The 20,497-nt window shown below is 33.6% G+C and overlaps 3 protein-coding genes across 7 annotated transcripts in view; 2 read left to right on the top strand and 1 right to left on the bottom strand.

The window, feature by feature from the left end:
• Positions 1-2,924, top strand: part of LOC110101688 (glutaminyl-peptide cyclotransferase) — a 49,988-nt gene extending 47,064 nt beyond the window's left edge. For all 3 annotated transcript variants that reach the window (XR_003701398.1, XM_020829684.2, XM_020829682.2), the window contains one exon: positions 2,538-2,924. The gene's annotated coding sequence lies outside the window, so the exon portion shown is untranslated. The remainder of the gene's footprint in view (positions 1-2,537) is intronic.
• A 1,029-nt stretch (positions 2,925-3,953) lies between these two features.
• LOC110101686 (RNA-binding protein 1) lies at positions 3,954-15,605 on the top strand. 2 transcript variants are annotated; one of them, XM_028696590.1, is made up of 6 exons: positions 3,954-4,173; positions 8,283-8,395; positions 8,483-8,699; positions 8,774-8,835; positions 8,908-8,986; positions 15,577-15,605. In XM_028696590.1, the coding sequence occupies exons 1-6, from the start codon at positions 4,074-4,076 to the stop codon at positions 15,588-15,590; spliced, it is 585 nt and encodes a 194-aa protein (XP_028552423.1). In that variant the 5' UTR covers positions 3,954-4,073; the 3' UTR covers positions 15,591-15,605. The 2 variants fall into 2 exon arrangements, with proteins under 2 accessions (XP_028552423.1, XP_020685340.1); XM_020829681.2 differs by lacking the exon at positions 15,577-15,605 and adding an exon at positions 9,521-9,987.
• On the bottom strand, positions 14,354-19,475 carry LOC110101704 (meiosis-specific protein PAIR2). Of its 2 annotated transcripts, XM_020829703.2 has the most exons (21): positions 19,424-19,454; positions 18,529-18,625; positions 18,371-18,439; positions 18,152-18,244; positions 17,684-17,807; positions 17,541-17,610; positions 17,405-17,446; positions 17,048-17,176; positions 16,856-16,969; positions 16,654-16,696; positions 16,522-16,563; positions 16,239-16,363; positions 16,043-16,055; positions 15,895-15,971; positions 15,724-15,828; positions 15,487-15,637; positions 15,211-15,287; positions 15,058-15,115; positions 14,833-14,975; positions 14,631-14,738; positions 14,354-14,560 (listed from the first exon to the last, which is right to left on the bottom strand). In XM_020829703.2, the coding sequence occupies exons 3-21, from the start codon at positions 18,435-18,437 to the stop codon at positions 14,507-14,509; spliced, it is 1,635 nt and encodes a 544-aa protein (XP_020685362.2). In that variant the 5' UTR covers positions 18,438-18,439; positions 18,529-18,625; positions 19,424-19,454; the 3' UTR covers positions 14,354-14,506. The 2 variants fall into 2 exon arrangements, with proteins under 2 accessions (XP_020685362.2, XP_028552421.1); XM_028696588.1 differs by having other exon boundaries at positions 15,724-15,971; positions 19,424-19,475.
• Positions 19,476-20,497: the final 1,022 nt, after the last annotated feature.

Here is a 20,497-nt window from a genome sequence, read left to right as displayed (position 1 = left end):
TTATATTTTTAAATATTAATTAATATTTAAATTAAATTCAAATTAATTTTTTTAAGTAAAAATTATTTTTAAATATTTAAAATTTCAGAAACCTTTTATGATTTAATTTAATAATTATTTAAATACGTTTTTAATTACCTTAAGCTTAAAAAATTCATATTAAATTTCAATTAATCATAAAATTAATATTAATACCTTAAATTTTAAGAAAATTAATTAAAACTTAATTATCTTTATTATTCTTTATTTTATTTACTTTAATATTAATTAAATATTTTAAAATAAAAAAATTATATTTAAATATTTAAATTAATCAGAGGATCTCTTAAAAATATTTTAAATATTTTTGATGATATATTAAAATATTTATTTGAAAACTTAATTATATATAATTATATATATATATAATATATATATATATATATATATATATATATTTTAAAATTATATGTATATTTAAACCTCTAAATATTTAGAGATCCTTTTGAAATTTTAAACATAGATTGAACTCATGAAAATAATTAATGGGGAAGGATTAGTGAATAATTGGACTTCAATTATTCAATAATCAAGTCATTAGTCCTTTTAATTATTGTTTAGTCTTTTGCATGTTTAGGATGTACGAGCATTTAGCCTAGGTTCTCTTATTTCTAAGAATATGACTTGTAACTGTGTGTTGCATTTTCGTTAGGCTACCCAATGGTTAGTCATGACATCTAATTTAAACCCCATTCAACCTAGTGACATCTTAAGGAAAATAACTAAGGACCCGTTTAAAAAACTTAGAGAAATTTCAGGGTTATGATACACCTCCAAATGACTTGAAACTCAAACCATTTAAACTTAGTGATATTTTAGACCCCCAATAATTTTCTAAAAATTTTTAGGACCCTTTAAGTCACTTGATTAATTAACCATATTCTACCATTTTAATTAAACCCTGAAAACTTCAGAAAATTCTAATAAATTCAAAAACCCAAAAATTACGAATAATATATCAAATTCTCATAATTAAACTCTTAACCCAAGAAAATTAAAAGCCTTTAATTGGACCTTGATTTGAAAACTAATTGAATTTCGACTAAAAATCACCTTTTAATTAAATTAATCAATTAAAAATTATTAAAAATTTTAAAAAATTTCTAAACATTTGGAAATACTTCATTTGGTCATTCCTGACCTTTGGAGGTGATCCTAAGAAGTTTGGACTTCATTTAAATGAAAATCCCTAAAATACCCTTGATTAAGCTATTTTAATAATTTATTAAATTCTAAAACTTCTAAAAATCATAACTTTGTTTAGATAACTCCAAATCCAGCAAACTCAAAGTCTAATTACTCCCCAAAGGGTTTAATTTTTAATAAAAATACTAGGACTCCAGAACTTAGCTTATTTCTAAAAGTCAACTTTGGATCCCTTTGATCTAGCATATAAGATAACCCCGAGCATTCCAAAATTCATTAATTCAACTTAAATTTTTGAGAATATTATCCTAAGCTTTAAAATTGACCAACCAACTAAATTAATTAAAATTGACCTCAAGACATTAATATTTAAACTTCAATTAAAATTCTCCTAAAAGAAAAAAAAAACCTTGAAGCTCATTAAAGAGGAAGTTAACCCTCCAACCTTAGAAGTAAAGCCTCTAGCCAAGAATCACAATAAGAGGCCTCCTCCAAGTTTAATTTTAGCGAAAAGATCATATCGTAGAAAATTAAAATATTTAAATATGATACATCATTAGAAAAATCGTATAATTTGTGAAGTTGGTTCCTTAATATGTTGAAATTATGATCTTTTGCATAAGAATTGCAATCTTTGGACATTTTTTGAAGAACATCCAGTATTGATGTATAGCTCCACACAAGGATTGTAGCATATCAATCATGAAGGAGAGCTACATTTGGCATGGAGGCTTAGGCTTTATTTGAGACGGTTTTCTTACTGCTTTTTAAAATAACTTTTTAGTACAAAATTAAACTTTTTGTAATAAAAAGTTGAACTAAAAAGTTGTTTTAAGAAACAATAAAAAAATCGTCCCAAACGAAGCCTAAAGCATGATTACTTATACACGACTTACACAATAACAACTAGCTTAACTATTTTTTTTCTAGTATTTTATGATTTTTGTGATCCGGGTAGCAACTTCTTGAACTAATTTGTGCCCATCATCTCTCTTAAAAATACATGAATTTATGGCTGTTCAAATAACTCTCTCAATGCTCTTAGTGTTCATTAATCGAAGATCTCTTAAATTAAAAGATTTCAAAGCTTGAAAATCTTCATTCCTTACATGTTTGATTGCAATACAAAGCTGTATAATAAATTTCATTTTGGAAAAAAAATTGTGTGCAAATTATGCTGATGAATTTGGAAATTGTTAGATTTATTCAGAAATTAGTGCTATACATAATGAGTTTGTATTGCATTAATATCAAAGTAAATTTTATAATTTCCAAACTCATCATGATATAATTTATATTATGATATCTTGATTTTTTTTTACCTAAAGTTATACTCTTTAATCTCGTTGTAGCTTTGCCAAATCTTGGTTGGGAGAAGATTTGAAGAGGGAGCCAACATCAAAGAATGCGTTCTCTACTAATGAGGATTACTCATCTTTGTCATTGTTATTCGATAAATTTTACGCTAGTTGTCGATAACAAATTTGGTGTAAGAATTTCTCCATCGATTGAGGTAGTGAAGAAGGTCTATAGTTGCAGAATCCTACACAAGAAGATCTTGGTGTGGACATCAATGGTGTTTTCTTTGTGCTGTAAATTTACTCTATTCTCTAAGCACTTTTGCCCATCAATGCACCCTTGAGCAATTTACTAAAAGAGTTGTTCTTCCCTAAACAAATTAAATTGTGTAGTTAGCAACTTCTATTATTAGAGTGGTAGCTAAGCTATTATTTGATGCATATCATACTCATTTTTGGGGCATATAGATAAGCTTTATTCCTTATTGCATATGTTCAAGCTTGAAGCTTGGTCACATGATAAGTCAAGGAAGCTTATTGCCATAGCTTATCCATGAAGATTTGACTTCATAATGTTTCAAGCTAAGTTCTTTAGGCTATAATAAAAGAAAAAATCATGTTATGTGAAGATATCATATGCGAATGAAAGGTGTATGTAACACAAATTCATGATATGATAAGATTGATAATGGATAAGTTTATTATTGTGATATATTATTCGAAGAATAAATAAGTCTCGATGTAGGAGGGTCAGTTGCTGAGTATGGGGTTTTACAATATCTATATAAGGAGAAATTATTTTGTGCGAACACTGGATTGTTCGGAGGCAAATCAGAGTACGTCATGTCACCTGATACACAACGGATACATAATTGCAGTACATAGCAAAGAGGTGACATGACGTACTCTGATTCGCCTTCACATGACATCTTATATTAGCACAAAATAATCTTCCCTACATAAGTGATGATGAGTGTTAATCATGCTTTTATATGATAGATAAGAAATCATCTTATGAGAAATATCTTAATATTTTATATATTTATTTCTCATGAATGATAATAAAAAGATAAAAAAAGTAATGTTACTAATCATTTTAAAATTTATCTTATATGTTATGCAACATTATAGTTTGTGTTTTTTGCATGTTGCGTTAAAAAGTATTATAAGAATAATTTTATTGAATTTGTTGCTTTTTGCAATGTTTTTTTTTTTTCTATATTAATAGAAGTATAAAACCAAGTTTTTATTAACAATAATAAAATATTCTCCCCCTTGAAAATTTAATATTTGGATAATATAATAAATAAAGTCATATATTTCTGTACTTTATACATTTATTTTATTTTATTTTTATTATTTAGATTCAAATAGTTGAGTTTTAAATATATAGATAGTATAAAATAAAATGGTATGAATGTAAATATTCTTTAAATATATAAAGAGTTTATGGTCTATATATATCCCTCGAAAACAAATCGAAGGAAGCTAAGGCAGCGAGAAACCCTAATTCTTTCACGTGTAGCACGGAACAAAGAAAGGCTCGAGCTCTTTGGAGGCTGACGTTTTAGATCGAGGAAGAGAAACGCGATGGCGGACGCTTACTGGAGGTACGCTGATCCACGCCAGCAGGCACCGATGGCTCCTCCGCAGCCGGCTCCGTTGAAGCGTCCTCGCCCAGATTATGGTGGTATGTGTCTGTTTCATTAAATTTGAGTTTATCTTTTCTCATATCGCAAATTTGGTTTATAGGTTTTGTTTTGATGTCGTTTCTTAAACATATGTCGGAAGGTATTATGATTAATGCTTTCGTAATTGAGATGACACAATTGAGGGGTTTCCGTGAAATGATCTGTGATGTTTATGTTTACGGTTTAGTTGTGAGGTAATTTTGGGAAGAAGAGATCTTATGCGTTCATTCCTTGGGTGATATTTGATTTATCTTTTTTTTTTGTTATTTTCAATTGTTTCTGACGGCTTAATCTAGATTTTGTTTCATGAAAAACTATAATACACTTAACATTTAATTTGGTTGTTGTTTCTATCTTCTTTTCACCTTGCAGTCCTCATACTAGCTATGTTTTGCTTCTTATACTGTTGTGTGAGCTATTAATATGGGAAGATTTGTGTGGATCCCTTTCTGGGCATGATAATTATAGTGAATTTCTATTGGATTCTATGGGATACGTTTTTTTTTGGCAAAGTACACTGGATTTTGAACTTGAATTATGTGATGTGCTGGTTCCTAGAGTGATTCTCAACTCCTTTGTAGATCTGACCTCCTCGCATGAAACCAGCTGGTGCGCTGGTCTTACTTATATTCCCATGCCAAATAAGAATACGTACTTGTACTGGTGGTACACACTATATCAAGCTAGTAATGAGCGAGGATCTAATGGATCTTGGCTTCTATTATTCTTTATGTGGAAGGGGCTTCTTCAGATCTTGAACTTATTTTCACCTTTTGCATCCCTTCCTAATTTAGGAGGCTTTTCACTAAGTAAGTTTTAAAATTGCGCAATTGGGTATTGAGGCGTTTTCTATTTGTGAGGCGAGGCATAAATCTCAAGGCATTCGGAGACATAAGTCCCACAATAAAAAAATTCTGTAAAGGTAGAATGAAGGTTAGAAGTGATATAGTAGCATCATAACTAAATAAAATATTATAAAATGACATACTAACATTCAAATGTGTTAAGAAGTAATAAATTGTTGTATATAGCAATTAATAAATTGCACAAGCTGCAAAGTAATAAGTAACTAATTGCATGTAATAGGATTGTAATGCAAACATTAATATTGTAAAGTAACATAATATTTCAAGTTGAATTTAGACGTTAACAAAGTTTATCACAAAAATACTCCATTCCTCGTTTCTTATTGTTCAATGTTGAACTAAGATTAAATTAGCAGTATAACAATAAATAAAAAATTCTCAGCTCTATCATCACTCAGGGATTCTTCATTGGAGCCATTATCAAAGTGAATAGCTTTCTCTATCCTCATACTCAATGGAGTCCAATGTATCGTAGTTAGTGGCGGATTCAGCATGTGGGCCCTGGGGGCACGGGCCCCCACTAGCCAGTTAATTAATGTCTAATTAAGACTAGTTACTTTTAAAAAAAAAGCATCTTATGATAATCATTCATTAAATAGAAAAAGCTACTGCACTTCTTACGCCCACCTGTACTTCTCCTCAAACCTCACTTTTTTAGTTTTTCAATCAGGTCTCACTCTCTCTCTCTCTCTCTCCCCCCAAAAGAAGAAGATTGTGCTATTTTTCTGGAAAAAAAAAAATCATTCTGTTTTCCCTGTCGTGTACCTATTTCCAAAAAAAAAAAACTACATATTATTTGCGCATCTTCAATTTTTAATTTACATGTTTAATTTTTATCTATAAAAAATTATTACACAGGTTGACTAATATTAAATGAAATTAAAGAGTTGTTGGGGACAGGTTGGAAAGGATATGCAATAGCATTAGAAGGCATATTTTTTGTTGGATACAATATAGTGAATCGTTAGTTCAAAAAAGTTTAGATAGTTTTCATATGTGATCTAATCTTGATATATCTAAGATAAAAATTTAAACTTAAGATTTTTTTAACTGTTTACTAATATTAAAAGAAATTAAATAATTATTTTTTATTTAATTTGTAGTTAAAGGTGCTTGTTAACATAACTTTTTCATTATTTAAAAATTTAGATTAAATAATTTCTATTTTTTGTTAATATTTGTAAATTATTTTGTCAGATTATCACGGTGTCTTTACTTCAATAAATTAGAGTCATATAAATTCCTGATAAGATTTGAAAGTTTTGAGACAAGAAAGTTAAGATCAATAGTGGAGTTAAGATTTTATTCAATACAAGTTAAGACTTTATGTTATTTTTGACACTTTATTATGCCTTTCAATATTATAAATTTGATAATTATATTTTCATTTGATTTAAATGAAGACTCGGCATGAGAAATTATAGATAATATGTAACAAGAATAATAGATATCAACGTACAAATTTTGTTATAAATCAAATGGTGTAACCTCATTTACAAATTATTTGCCATCCAATGACATGTCATCACATAGCAGTGGTTCCACGTCATCCTTCAAAACTTTATTTTTCAAGTTTTAATCCTTAACTTTTTTGTTATACATGATGCACCCCATTAGTACATCCTTAAGATCATTATATAGTTTCTTCCTTTTGTGCGAACTTGATTCTATGTATTCGAGTTGCATTCACAATTAGTTTATGAGCATGTAAGTCCCACACTTGTAATAACAAAACGTTGAAGCTTAAGCGTGTCATCACCAAATTGAATCCAACGCTCAATTAGAGTTAAAAAAAGTAATCATAAGTTTACAATATGGTGGGTACATTCCTATCTCCCTTACGACATTAGAAATAAATAAATAAATAAATAGAGAATGTGTTGCAAATGTATCAATCACCTGTTGAAGTACAAGGAAACCTTTTTTTTTTACTAGAAAGTACAATTTGCATATTAGAGTTTTCCATTTTAGATTGATTAGCAATAATCCTACCCATGCACCACTAGTATAGACCTTATTTTATCTCAAGATTTTTTTTTTGAATTGTTTGCATATTGAAACTAAGAATTAAGGTAGTAGCATGCAACATGCAAATGCCGATGGAACTGGAGCTCGCACTTATCATCGATGATATACCATATTTCCCTATAGTTTGCCTCTTTTCCTCTTAAGTTATGGGAAATCAGCTCATTTTCTTCATCCATTGCATTGTGTATAAATTCCATAGCATGCGTCTTCTCTAAATCAGCCATTCTCAACACTTGAACTAGCGGCCTAGTTATTGTTGTTGCATATGATAAACTTATCCAGAATATTTCATTCAGAATAAATTTTCCTCTAGCATGCTCTTAGCTGGGTAAGTTGTAGCAAATCTGATTGCAGTTGGATTGTAGGAGTTCTTGATTTGAAAACTTCCTCATCAATGCCAAAATCCAAGTATGATGTATATGAATTTGCTTATCTTTTTTTGCTTTACTCAGTGTATTCTTGTTTTGTGTTAGCTCTCCTAGTTTCTCAAGAATGTGATTTATACAGTGTGAGGCACAGGGTGTTTAATATATGTTCTTTCTCTTTTCCTTCAATTTGGCCATGGTTGTCCTGTAAGCATTGATGTTATTTGTCACAATTTGTGCTACGAAGTGCTCTCCTATAACCTAAACTGCTCCATCTAGCAATCCAAAAATGTACTCCACATTCATCACCTAATTAAATTCTTCTATAGACTTCAAGAAAATAGTTCCATAGGGACTATTTATCAATGTGTTAATAAACTCTTATTTCTTTTGTCAAACCTCCCATTTATAAGTATGTTAATGAATTATTAGGAAGTTTCTCGTTAATGCTCTTCACAAATTTAAGATCCAAGTTTATTGTTAATGTTCTTCAGCAATTACTTGTGAATTTTGCCGGATTAATAAGCACTTGTTGCTTTATGTAAAAGCAACCACTGATTTATGGTTGTTAGATCGCTTATTAAACTAGGATTATTAAATCTTCTGATAAAATTCCGGAAAATATTCTGCGAATTTCTGTTTCATACTGAATCACTGATTTCTTCCCTAATTCTTTAATAAATAAACTAATAAGACCTTCAGATGTTTTGTCTACATAATTTGCTCAATGTACAGAAGGCCTTAACACTTCTCTATTGCTTTTAAGGCTGTCCTATCCTATTTCTTTGCTTCATTTCTCTCTAAAATAGTTGAACTTATATCATCTATTTATTATTTTTGATATGACAGGTGCTCCTGAGACGCTTGGCTACTATCCCAGGGAAGATGAAAGGACAGTCCATCTTTCCATCAAGGATACTGAGGCCATCAATGCATCCTATGATCGTTATTTGCAAAATGGAGTATTTATACTGTGTTCTCTATCCACTCAAACTTGTCTTTTTGTCCATTAAATAGTATTGCTTGATTATGTCGACCTGCTCTTCTAGATTCCGTCCTATTCTACTGCGGAACTTGTTCGCCCCGTTGGTGGAGGATTGAATGGTCGCCCGGTTGAAGATCCACGTCTTCCAGGCATTGGAGGCATGGATAACCGGATTATTGGCTATAGCGGTGGCAGAACTGAAGCTCCTCTTCCACCGGATGCGTCAAATACTTTGTTCGTGGAAGGCCTTCCTGCAAATTGCACACGCAGAGAAGTGTCTCGTATCCTTGGCATAGTTCTGCTACATTACGCTAATTTTCATACTTAACTGTTTGGTTCCTTGACCTGTCTGCAGATATTTTTCGTCCTTTTATAGGTTTCCAGGAAGTGAGGCTTGTGAACAAGGATTCTAGACATGTGAGTTAATCATTCATTCTTCTGTACTGATTTGGTTTATTGTGTTACTATTTTTCTTCCCTTTTTTGTCAGCATGGAGATCCACTAGTGCTGTGCTTTGTTGATTTTGCCACTGCCAATCAAGCTGCAACTGCCATGGATGCTTTGCAAGGTGAAAATAATGAACTTCAAATGTTATATATGAATATTTGCCTGCTAGTTTTCTTCTAATTTCTATTTCTTCTCCAACATGTCATTGCAGTATTAGCTTTGTGTTTTCAGGAAAGTTGTGTGATTTAGAAATGCTTGTTACATAATGGCTCTTTTTGGTTTCTTTTTATCTATCTGTAGCTTGCTTAGGTTTTTTGTTTATTTCGTGTTTTAATTACTTCTGGTGGCCAATCAATACTATGGATCTATACGCCGTGATTATGTTAAACAATCGTTTAACAAAGAGATGCTAAACGAAATCTTATTCTCCTTCATGTGAGCAGTTTTTTAGCAGCTTCACTTTCAACGCAAAGTTGGGAAATAGATTACGGAAAATATAACTTCTTACTCCCAGCCTCTAAGAGATTGCTGTAAAATGGTTAGCAAGTGTGGGGTCTATTGTATAATATAGGTTGTGAATTTGTATTTTAAGATGCAATTAATCTGTGGTAGAACTTGTTGTGATCGGTAGGAAAGTCACGATTCCATTTTGCAGGTTATCAATTTGATGAACATGACCGAGATTCAGCCTATTTAAGGCTGCAGTTTGCTCGCTTTCCTGGTCCAAGGCCATCTGGCGGACCTCGTAATAGGCGTTGATTTTATGAGGTTTCTATTTCACGCGAAGAGCGACGATCTTGGTACGTTAGACTTACACATGCGGAACTATAACTCGTTCGTTATCGGCGTATGAGTCGCGTGAACGGTTACACCGAAATTAATATCGAACCGGCGTTATCCTGTAGTCGTCGATATGTATAATGCGAGTGATGGCATTAGCTTCGTCATGGTGTGTTTTATCTAATATTTTTCCGTTAGAATACTGTTAATGTTATGGCATGCATTTAGACATCATGTTCCTACTGTAAAACTTTTATGGCATTTGGTATATTGTTTTGTTGATGACAGCTTAACTTTTGAGCGTGTAGGAGCGCCATATTACTTTGTTGCGGTTCGCTACTAGTATATTATCTGTTGGACTGTTAGAAGCTAGCAGTGGTAGTTTTTGCGATAATATCAGTAATTTCTTTTTATCCTTTGCTTCTTCTAAAGTTTTAAAAAAACTGTTTACATTGTGAGGCTATGTTAATATTGGGTTTCAGGATTGAACGTAGTTGTACTCCTATGTTTCTGGCTGATTTGAACTCATGGTTCTCATGTCATAATGAAAGTTGTCGGCGTGGCGTACTGATAGAAAATACTTGACTTCGCAAGTAATCCAAGAGGAAATATTTGAGTTCGCGAGCAAGCTTAACAATAATTGGTCAAAACAGCGAGAAAAAGAAGAAAATTTGGAGGAAATCAATCTAAAAATGATAGATTGCAATAGTAGAATCAAAGCAAAACAAACTCCAAGCAATATACAATTGATCCTCAATTTGAGAGGAGGATAGGCAAGACACCAAGAAGACTCCAAGAGAATAACTCCAAATCATGCATAACCCTAACCGTAATTTTCCCCTCCTACTTAAAGCATACACTAATTAATCAAGACCAATTTAATAAACAGCCCTAAGCCCTTGCCGCCCCCTCCTTTACCTCCAAGGAATTTGAATTTGATTCTTAGTGGACCCCACTTCCCTCTCTCTTTGCCGCCTCCCTCTCCTGGTGTAAACCAAGACCGGCCCACTAGGGGCCGGTTGTAGGGGGACCGGTCCATTACGGACCGGTCTAACACGTACCCTAAACGATGAACCTTCAATGCTCATTGGGAGGTACAGATAAAGTGCCAAATATGAAAGAAAGTGAAGGAAAGCATTTCAAAAAAGTGCTTCGACCGAGATTACAATGCATTCATCAAAAGACTTAAGTCACATAATTGAGTCGCGAAAGTTCCTTTACTTTGAGCATTAAGACCCCTATGGAGGGCTTTATAGTGCCTGATCTTAATGAATAATCATTAGGTGAGGTGTCCAGTTATTTAAACAATAGCTCTAGGCTTGCGCTAGTCTTTTGTCTTGCATGAACCCCTTTAGGAATTTGGTTCAATCTGCTTTTAGGTTATTCAAAACTTGCAAGAAGTAGAGCAATGCGATTATTGGTGGTCTTAACGACATAAATTTCATATATCTACAATACAATTTCAAGTCATACCAATATCAACACATAAAGTACGAAGCAGTTACAGGCTATGAGAAATAAAATAAAAAAACTAACCGCTGATAATTCTAAAAGCACATATTATTAACTCAATAAATAAAACTCAAGCGAAGAAGTATTTAGATGAAGGCGTGTGGCCATCAACAATAGTTGAAGTAATTGCGGGTTGTGGATCTTGCGAATATTATGGGGATATTGGCATAGATTCTTCGTATACCTTAGAGCATCTCTAGCGGAACTCCAAATGCTTGAATGCTGTCGCCCCGGAGCTCCAGCTGAACGGTAAAACTTCCGCTATTTCCTTGGAGACGGTCTTAGTTCATCCTTGTATGATTCACGTTAAAGAGAAAGATCGTAACCTTCGCAAAATGGAGTTCGATTGGAGATGAATCGCAACATTTTTAAGTTTCACGACATTTTGGAGTGAAAAATGTGATTTTTCGTTGGAGAGGGTCTTAGTTCATCCTTGTATGATTCGCTTCTTATCAAACACCACCACAGAATGTGCAGAATATCCCGTAAAATAACTGGCTGAGTCCATTAGCTAATTAATAAGTGGCTGTGAGTTTTTTAGGATGGTCTTGACTAGTACTGTCATAGTGAAATCCATTCAGTTCAATTTTATGTTATTAATGCCTATGGCTATGATTGCAGCTTTATCATATTTTCTCTCTAGCTGTAGAGAGGACTCTGTATATAAGATTTGGCTTGAAATTCTATGATATATGCTTTTGGGTTCTTCGTTTCCTGTTTCTTTTCGCCCTTTTGAAAATTTAGTCCCATCTTTCTCTGAAATTATGTTATTTTGCGTACATTTTGGTATGTTTGTTAGTTTTTATATTTCAAATTGTATGCTGGTTGATCTACAATTATATTATTGTCAATATTATAAAGTCGTACTATATACGTGCTGGCTTTATTTTCTGCTGATTATGTAATCAGTATGTAAAGTTAGGAGAACAGTGTTACTATTAACTGTTTATTATATATTAATGATCTGATATATGTGCAAAATAGTTGAAAGCAGCTTAAACGGAAGTTTTTTTTTTACTCTTTTCTATGACATATGTGCAAATGTTTATAAACAATATAAATTTGCTTTGATCAAAGTAGATTATTAAGAGCGCGGTTAACATCTTACCTAATGATATTCATTTAGGAAAGTTAAACATTTAAGAACAGTAAGCAACAAATAAGAAAAGTATAAAAGAAGGGGCAAATGCAACGACATTAAATTAAATTTATTCTAATACCTTAATTCAAATGAGACTTCCATAGCTCCTAAATTTATAAGGAACGAAGCATGCGTGAGTGATATTGGTTCGGCTCACCTTTTCCTCAATCCACTGAGCAGGCGAGCCTAGCCAATATCATCATGTATGCTTCTTCCGCTCCGTATTTCATTTCATAACATAAGCAGGCGTATTTATACAACGCGGATACCGTAACAGAAGTAATCTCAGGTGAAAGCATAAAATAATTCATAATAAATTATTCTCTGTACATTTTCTTCATGCATACAGCTAATGATTGTTGAATGCCCGACCTTATTGTTGTAGTTAGCTAAGAGGTTAATGGTGATTTCCAGCTGTGCTATTTTCCAGTTGCACAAACAGCTTCATAAAATAAAATAAAGTGAACAGAAAACAAATGCTTGGATTTGCATAATTTCAAATTAGGTTTATTTACTATTTACATATATAATATAAAATTTGTTTATGTATTTTTTTAAATGGTAGAGATAATATTAATATTTTATGCATAAATTTTGATGTGATTAGATACAAAGTATTATATAAAGATTTAATTTGTAGATATGTAAATACTTGAATTTTGGTGGTATGGATGTAAATCCCCTATTAGCTGATCAATTATAATATTACTCGTTTACTTTATATAATTTATTAATCAACTAACATTTTTATATTTTTAGAGGTGTTTTAAAATAAATATAGTGATCATAAAATATATTATCATAAGTAAATTTAAATCAGAATATTTTAAAAATTATTTATTTTTTGAATATTTATTGCCAAATATTTTATACATATTCATGAGATAGGGTGGAGAATAAGTAGATAGGCATTGACACCATTTGGAACTCCGTCAATGCAAAGATCTCATGGTGGAATAATAATTAATAATGCTCAGAAGCAGACTTGGGCACAGCAGAAGACAGCACAAGAAAACAGATTCACCAAGCCCATTAAAAATCAATTTTATGAAGATTTAACATATAAGAATCTAGTCAAAATGAATAGAAAAAAAATAATATAAAAATTAGTTTCCTGCTCTTTCAAACTTTCATATACAATTATAAAAGGCAGTACACAATGAACTATTATTATGTATTAATATGTGCTTTATATCTTAGCTTAGTACAAAAATTCAATATGTATAGGTTCGGAGAGCACTTTTTTTTATATATAGATAATCAAGAATGAGAACAATCACTGGGCTTATTTGGGCTAAAAGTGAATTCAGAATATCTACATAAAGCCTACACAAAGCCCAAAATTGGGCTCGAACCAGCTTGGGCCGGGCCAGCTGGCCACTGCCGGCGTCATATAGATATACCCAAAAATTATGCTCAATGCACTTGGGAACTCACAAACAAATCAGGATCAGGTAAACACGATCCCACACACTTTGGTGAAAGAGAGGGATCTAGAGGTGTAAACGAGTCGAGTCAAGTCGAGTGTTTGTCTTATCAAGCCTGACTCGTTTAATCCATAATGAGCTCAAGCTCGAGTTCGAGCTCGATAAGTGGGCTCAAGCTCGACTCGTTCAGGAAATATGAAGCTCGAGCTCGTTTGAAAAACTGTAGCTGCGGTCAAATTTTTTTATAAAATAAGCTTTCAAATATATATTATATCGAGTAGCTTGATAAGCTTTCGAGTCGAGTCGGGTTGAGCTCGAACTCGATCTCATTTATCATACGAGCTCGAGCTCGATAAATTCGGCTCGTGAGCTCGTTAACGAGTCGAATTCGAGCCGGCGCAAGGCTCACTTACACCCCTAGAGGGATCCTAAGGTAAAAACTATTTCTCAAACAAACGATTTAAATTATTATAATATCTATCATCCATACAGCCCTCCGATACAAGGTTCAAATCTGATTCGAACCTTGTTTATAGTCACATTTATGAATGATTAGCTAATTAAATCACACCTAAAAGTTAGTTTAAGTATGAATTTAGAAGCTGCAATGCAACTGTGGCCACTATATTTTGATCTGGAAACTAAAAGAACAATAAAAAGATTCTCTAGATTAGAACAGGAAAACAATAGCTAAAGTCCATTAGACAAGAAGGTATATTGTGATAGAAATTCTATATGCCAGTATCTAAATAGTTGTATCATCATAAGTTCTTTTTACCAATCACTGAGTTTCAGGCTTCTGACGCTTCAGGTTCTGAAGAATAGGCTCTTTGATCTGTGAAAATCTTCTCATTAAATCTCCAATTAATAGGATTTTATATGCTTCATGCTTAAAGGGAACATACCATGCTTGTTTTACGAGATCTTTTATCTTGTGTTGAACGGCTACCTTCAGCTCCAGAAGGGCGGAAGATCTTGCTTCCTAAAACTCCACTCTCTAAAGAAGAAATCGGCTGAAAAAACACATAAGTAGGACTGAGTTCACAAGAATTGGTGAAGATTAGATTGATAAAAAAGAGCCTCATATTTGTTAATCAGGGTGTTGACCGGCTCTTGTGCTTTCCCACTATATGTCTGCCCACTGTGAACTGATTCACTTTTATGTGGTTCAGATTGTCCTCGGGTGCGAGTGAGATCTGATCCAATGGAGTGGAGGCCGCCATAGGTGGAGCCATCCTTCATGTTGTGATCTAAGATATTAAATCATCATCAGAATTTGAGGATAAATGAAATCAGAATAGCAGTAAAAATAAAAAAAACAACATAAGAAACCATTGTGCTGTAGATCTTTGGCGTTGAATTCAAAAGCTTGGTTGGGGATTTCAATTTCCTGAATCAAATGGGGTTTTGTGAGCTAAGACGGGAAACATATGCAACAACTTGTTAACCCAGCAGCAAATTGTAACTGCAGTAACTGAGCTTTACCATCGATTTTCCATCTAGTAATTCTTTGACCTCAGCAAGCTTCTTGTTGCTGGCTTCAGATTGAACTACAAGCTTGCCTGCAAAAAATTGTACTTAGCAGTTGCTGTAGAGGAATAAATTCTCATATTTCCTTTAGAATTTACTATAGGATAATGGTTCGATAACTAATGCAATTGAAAACATTCTTGAACACGTTCACGGCGTTATGAACTTCTGGCTTATATTTTATAATTACCATATATGCATATATGTATTGGAAAATATTACTTCACTTACCAAGCCTCTTCTTTCCGGTGTTCTTAATATAGCCGTCCTTAACCATTCTATCGAGCAATTTTTTTACTGTATTCTGATTGGCTTCTCCAGACAGCTTGTGTTGAAGCTTCACTGCTGTCACATATTTCATTGGAAGAGCATGATATAGAGCCTGCAGAAAACTTGGCCGTATTTAGTCTTAAGAATGTAAGCCTCTATAAACTGGAATTAAACAACAAAATACTATTGAATAATTACCTTCATGTACATGTAGTCCTCATCAACGTTGGTATTCATTCTTTGTTGGATGTCATGCATTTCCACAAACTCTTCTTTCACTTCGTCGTTTTCTGTATGCATTTCCTGATAGCACAAATTTGTTAGAAAAAGTAGTAGAGTGAGAAAATAAACAGATATATATAAAAAAACCTTTTCCCTTCTGATGATGTAACTATCCTTGCCAGCTTTACATAGTACTCCTTGTTTTAGCAACTTCTCCACAATATCTGAAGAATTTCCAATGTGTGAATCAAGAAGAAAATATCAAGCAATAGTTGTTGTATTCTTTGCCTACTACCTTCAGTTAGGGCCTGCAGATCATCAAAAACACCATCAGACTAAAGCATCAGAATATATGAGACTTTAACTGAAGCTCATATTACAATTTACAAGTACGATTTATTTTTAAAATATATAGGTTTTTTAGAAGGCAGACAAAATCAGCCCTAAGAGAAATATACGAAATAAAAAGCTGATGCAAATCATAGAATTACCATTGATATGTCCGGAAAATTGGAAAGAATGTCAGCATGATCAAAAGTGTTGATATGCCTAGAAAAAATCCAGTCCTTCACTTGAGTTATCAATTCATCTTCATGTGAAGCATCTTGAGTTTCAGCTATAACCATAAAGAATTCATGAGAAAATACATACATATATATGTAGAATGCAGGCTATGTGGAAGAAATGATATGAAGAAGCAAGAAATTGGAATATTGATTTGATTAATTCAACTAATTGTATTTATGACAAAGAATGTTTCAAAAACTGGCTTACCATCAGAGTTGTTTCCATTATCTTCAACTGGAAATTTCTCACCTGTTGAGAAATTTTTTATTTTAGTAGTATTACTGTAGCTAAAACTTGAATGCATTATACGGTTTATACCAAACTAGGTCAATGAATTACCAGCAGGAGCTACATAGTAATGGTCAGCAAGGGAAGGGCGGATCTGAAATGCATTAATGGTAAGTTTAAAATCTCACAGGAATATCTACCGAAAACAGCCTTTTTTTATAAAATGAACATAAACATGCCCCCCCCAAAAAAATCTGAATAAATATAATAAAAAATATAAAATTCTAGTATGGTTTAAGTTGTATGAATGTACATCACTGTCAGAAGAGGAATCATGATCTTGATCAGAATCGACTCCTAAGTTTTCCCCCTCTTCCTCTTGATGGTTATCATTGTCATCTTCACAGGGATCAAGGATGCTCTTCACCTGCAAAAGTAAATTCATTTGTTGGGCAAGCTCGAAAAAATAATTTTAGTTTTGTTGAACTACTTTTTCCTTGCAAACCTTGAGGGCTAATACCAAATGCCTGCTATTGACATTTCCAACCGCCATTTTTAATGGATTTTTGGTCCATATGTTCCTGGCTTCATTTTCACTGCAACTTCTAAAAAAGGGAGGTTCGTAGTCCGTTGGCTGCAGATGCCCATAAATATATTTCATGTATTAATTCGAAGAATGAAAACGATGATTGCTTAAGTGGCGCCTTAATTACTAAAGAGAAAAAAATATATCACAAATGACCATACTGGTTGCTTGAACGAGTATCACATAATACATTATTAAAACAATGAGCACTGCTACAACAGAGGAAAATACATAAGGCTTATGTTGCAATGTACGAAAATTAAATATGATATTTACCGTAATGTCATCATAATAGAGAAGCTTCATCAGAATGGTTCGCTGAGCAACAAGCAGAGATTTCTTTAGTTTTTGAAAAGAAACAATCAATTCGTACTGCAACAATAGTTCATAACAATCAGGCATTAAGTTGTACCTCAGATGGCATGTGATCCAGAGTCCTCATCAGTTGAACCAGAGTACGAATCATCTTACAAGCAGAGCTCCTAAAACACCCATATCCTGAAAACCTAACTCATGTAAATTGCTTGACAAAATTAGGATGGCCATGCGAAGTACCTCATCTGATCAGGAGTGATGTCCATGCTATTAGTCCTGAAGGTGGCCCCATTCTTTTTGTTTCCATTGCGACTTATGTTCATTGACACCTCTTCCTTGCAAGAATCCATATAATTGAAGGAAACTGCAAGCATTGATCCATGAAGAGTGAGTTCATTATGTATAAGATGATTAAATTCCAAGAATACAATCAAGGAACACCAAGAACCTAGATCTCATCATCATTCAAAAAGGGGAATGCCATTATCTATTCTAATAGGAAAGCAAGGACAAAGTCATATCCATAATAAATAAGCAAGGACAAAACCATAAGAAAACTATAAGACATCTTGGAGATGATGATCCACTCATAACAAGCAGTCATCTAATTAAGATCTCACATGTAGTCAAGGAAAAAAAAACAGAAGTAGGCATTGAGCACGTTCTAACTAGCAAAGTATCTCATCAAAGAAAAAACTAGTAGCTCACAAGAATATTCCTCTATCATGGGGCCTTCTACATCCTCACAGATACAGAATAATAGTGTCTTGAGGTATTTTTTCTGTAATGCATCGTAGACACCTGAAAAAATCATCCAAACGACGAATAATGCTTTACAAATAATATAACCAAGTAAACCAAAAAATTGCCATTGCGAATGGAAACAAGCAAGAAGCTCATTGATGAACACTTTTTATTTGTCCATACCTTTCTCCATCCAGTCGATTAGCCTCCTGGATTCGGCGTCCAAGGGCATCAGCTTCTTAATCTTCATCTCTGAAGACACGAAAAACAAGACGTATCAAATTTTATAGGCGTTCGGTAAAATCAAAGTGAGCAAAAAATACGCGAGATGTAAAACAAACCTAGGGCGGGAACCGACTTGTCATTGAAGTATTTCTCAGGAAAAAGCCCTCGTATGTAGCTGATGTTGAATATCGCAATGCGGAGTAGATTTCTAGTCTAGTTGTCAACAGAGCATCGATAAGATCGACAGATTCAGATAAAAAATTTAAATACAGCGACCAACCAAGTTCATCGATGAGGTTTTAACTATATCCGACAGACACCGAACAAAGTGGAGGATGGATGAACAAAACTGCCACATATAACCATGGATTGTAATTAAATGACCCCATGTCTACTCGTATGGCCTAATTAAAACTATCAAATCGTATAAAACAAAGCTTCTGGCCAAAGAAAGCGACAAAATCCACCCGATCCTGAAATCCACAAGCTCGGACATCAGAAAGTATTAAGGCCGCGCGCTCGGCTCAAATCCAAATAACAAATGAATAGATAAACGAAAATACACTAAACCTTCTCGCGAAAAAAATCGACAAAATGCAACCGATCTCTCACATCAGAAAGTATTAAGGGTGCGCGCTCGGCGCAAATCCAAATAACAAATGTATAGATAAACGAAACTACACTAAATCTTCTCGCGAAAGAAAGCAATAAAATCCACCCGATCGCTCATGAAATCCACAAGCTCGGACATCAGAAAGTATTAAGGGCGCGCGCTCGGCTCAAATCCAAATAAAAAAATGAATAGACAAACGAAGATACACTAAATCTTCTCACGAGAGAAAGCGACAAAATCCACCCGATCGCCCATGAAATCCACAAGTTCGGACATCATAAAGTATTAAGGGCGCGCTCAGCTCAAATCCAAATAACAAATGAATAGATAAACGAAAATGCACTATAAATCTCGAAGCAATGTGCAGAAAATAAGCCAGAAAATAGATGAGAACTTACCAGCAGCAATGATTCCTGCTCCGTAATCTCAGCCGCCTTCACTTGCTGAGCAACAACCTGAAGCATAGAACAATCTATCAAGTAGAGAGAGAGAGAGAGAGAGAGAGAGAGAGAGAGAGATCACCATTTTGTCGCCTTCCGGGAGAAGAAAGTGCCAGTGATCCTAGTGTCGCTGGAGGAGGATGAGTGGGAGTTTTGCAGGCGCGTGTAGTCGTCTGGCAGTTGTGGGAGGCTATATATAGGCTGTCGAGGTCAGGGGAGGCGGGGAGGTGGCCCCACATTGTTGTGCTCCGCATGTGCATTATTATTATTTATTCATTTATTTGAACGGATATATTGGGATTAAATTTGTTTAATTTTTAAAAAATGTAAATTAATTTAAAATTGAAGTATACTTTTTATAAACCATTTTTTCGCGATCTATCTATCAATATTAAATTCAAACCTCCTTTCCATCTTAACTTTATATGTTATGCACACCGGGGTGTCAATTTTGATAAGACCCAAAATTCGACCCGAAAAAATTCTAGTTAGGGTCAACCCGTACCTGAAATCGGTCGGGTTTGGGTTCAACAAATCAACCCGTTTTAAAAATCGGGTTGGGTTTGGGTTGACCCAGCAACCCAAAAATGACCCGAAATTGACACGAAAACTCCTAGAGATTGACCCGTTTTTTACCAGATTTTGACTCCAAAATCGAAGATTGACTCAATTTTTTACCCGAAAACTAGCAATTTTAGGTCAACTTCGGGTCATTCGTGTCGGGTCGTGTTGAAATGGACCCGAATCGGGACGGGTTCGAGTCTGAAAACCTGACCCATTTTTCTCTTCTTCTCCTTTGTCGTCATAATTTAATTGTAATCTTTTAAGTCTTAAAAAAGATTCTACTTGTTGCGTCCTGAAACATTCGCGACGGTAGAGAGATATATTGCGTCCAAGCTTTATATGAAGATCCAACACACAAATAGAAGAGAGCGAGGGGTATAAGAGTCATAAGAGGCACACAAATTTATACATTTGAAAATGAGAAAAATCACAATGCCTGGCCTAATTAAATTATTATATTGGGCTTTT

This window comes from Dendrobium catenatum, unplaced genomic scaffold (genome assembly GCF_001605985.2).
Source record: "Dendrobium catenatum unplaced genomic scaffold, ASM160598v2 fragScaff_scaffold_772, whole genome shotgun sequence".
In the NCBI taxonomy this organism is placed as follows: domain Eukaryota; kingdom Viridiplantae; phylum Streptophyta; class Magnoliopsida; order Asparagales; family Orchidaceae; genus Dendrobium; species Dendrobium catenatum.
This window is presented reverse-complemented; position numbering and strand designations above follow the sequence as displayed.

What these genes read in the sequence shown, in the direction of transcription:
- LOC110101686 (XM_020829681.2), top strand. Translation starts at nt 4,074, where the DNA reads ATGGCGGACGCTTACTGGAGGTACGCTGATCCACGCCAGCAGGCACCG. An exon ending in TCCTCGCCCAGATTATGGTG is followed by an intron (nt 4,174 to 8,282) that starts GTATGTGTCTGT and finishes TTGATATGACAG; the next exon opens with GTGCTCCTGAGACGCTTGGC. An exon ending in TGAACAAGGATTCTAGACAT is followed by an intron (nt 8,836 to 8,907) that starts GTGAGTTAATCA and finishes CTTTTTTGTCAG; the next exon opens with CATGGAGATCCACTAGTGCT.
- LOC110101704 (XM_028696588.1), bottom strand. Translation starts at nt 18,437, where the DNA reads ATGAAGATTAAGAAGCTGATGCCCTTGGACGCCGAATCCAGGAGGCTA. An exon ending in ATCACTCCTGATCAGATGAG is followed by an intron (nt 17,611 to 17,683) that starts GTACTTCGCATG and finishes TGGGTGTTTTAG; the next exon opens with GAGCTCTGCTTGTAAGATGA. An exon ending in ATTCCTCTTCTGACAGTGAT is followed by an intron (nt 16,697 to 16,855) that starts GTACATTCATAC and finishes AATGCATTTCAG; the next exon opens with ATCCGCCCTTCCCTTGCTGA.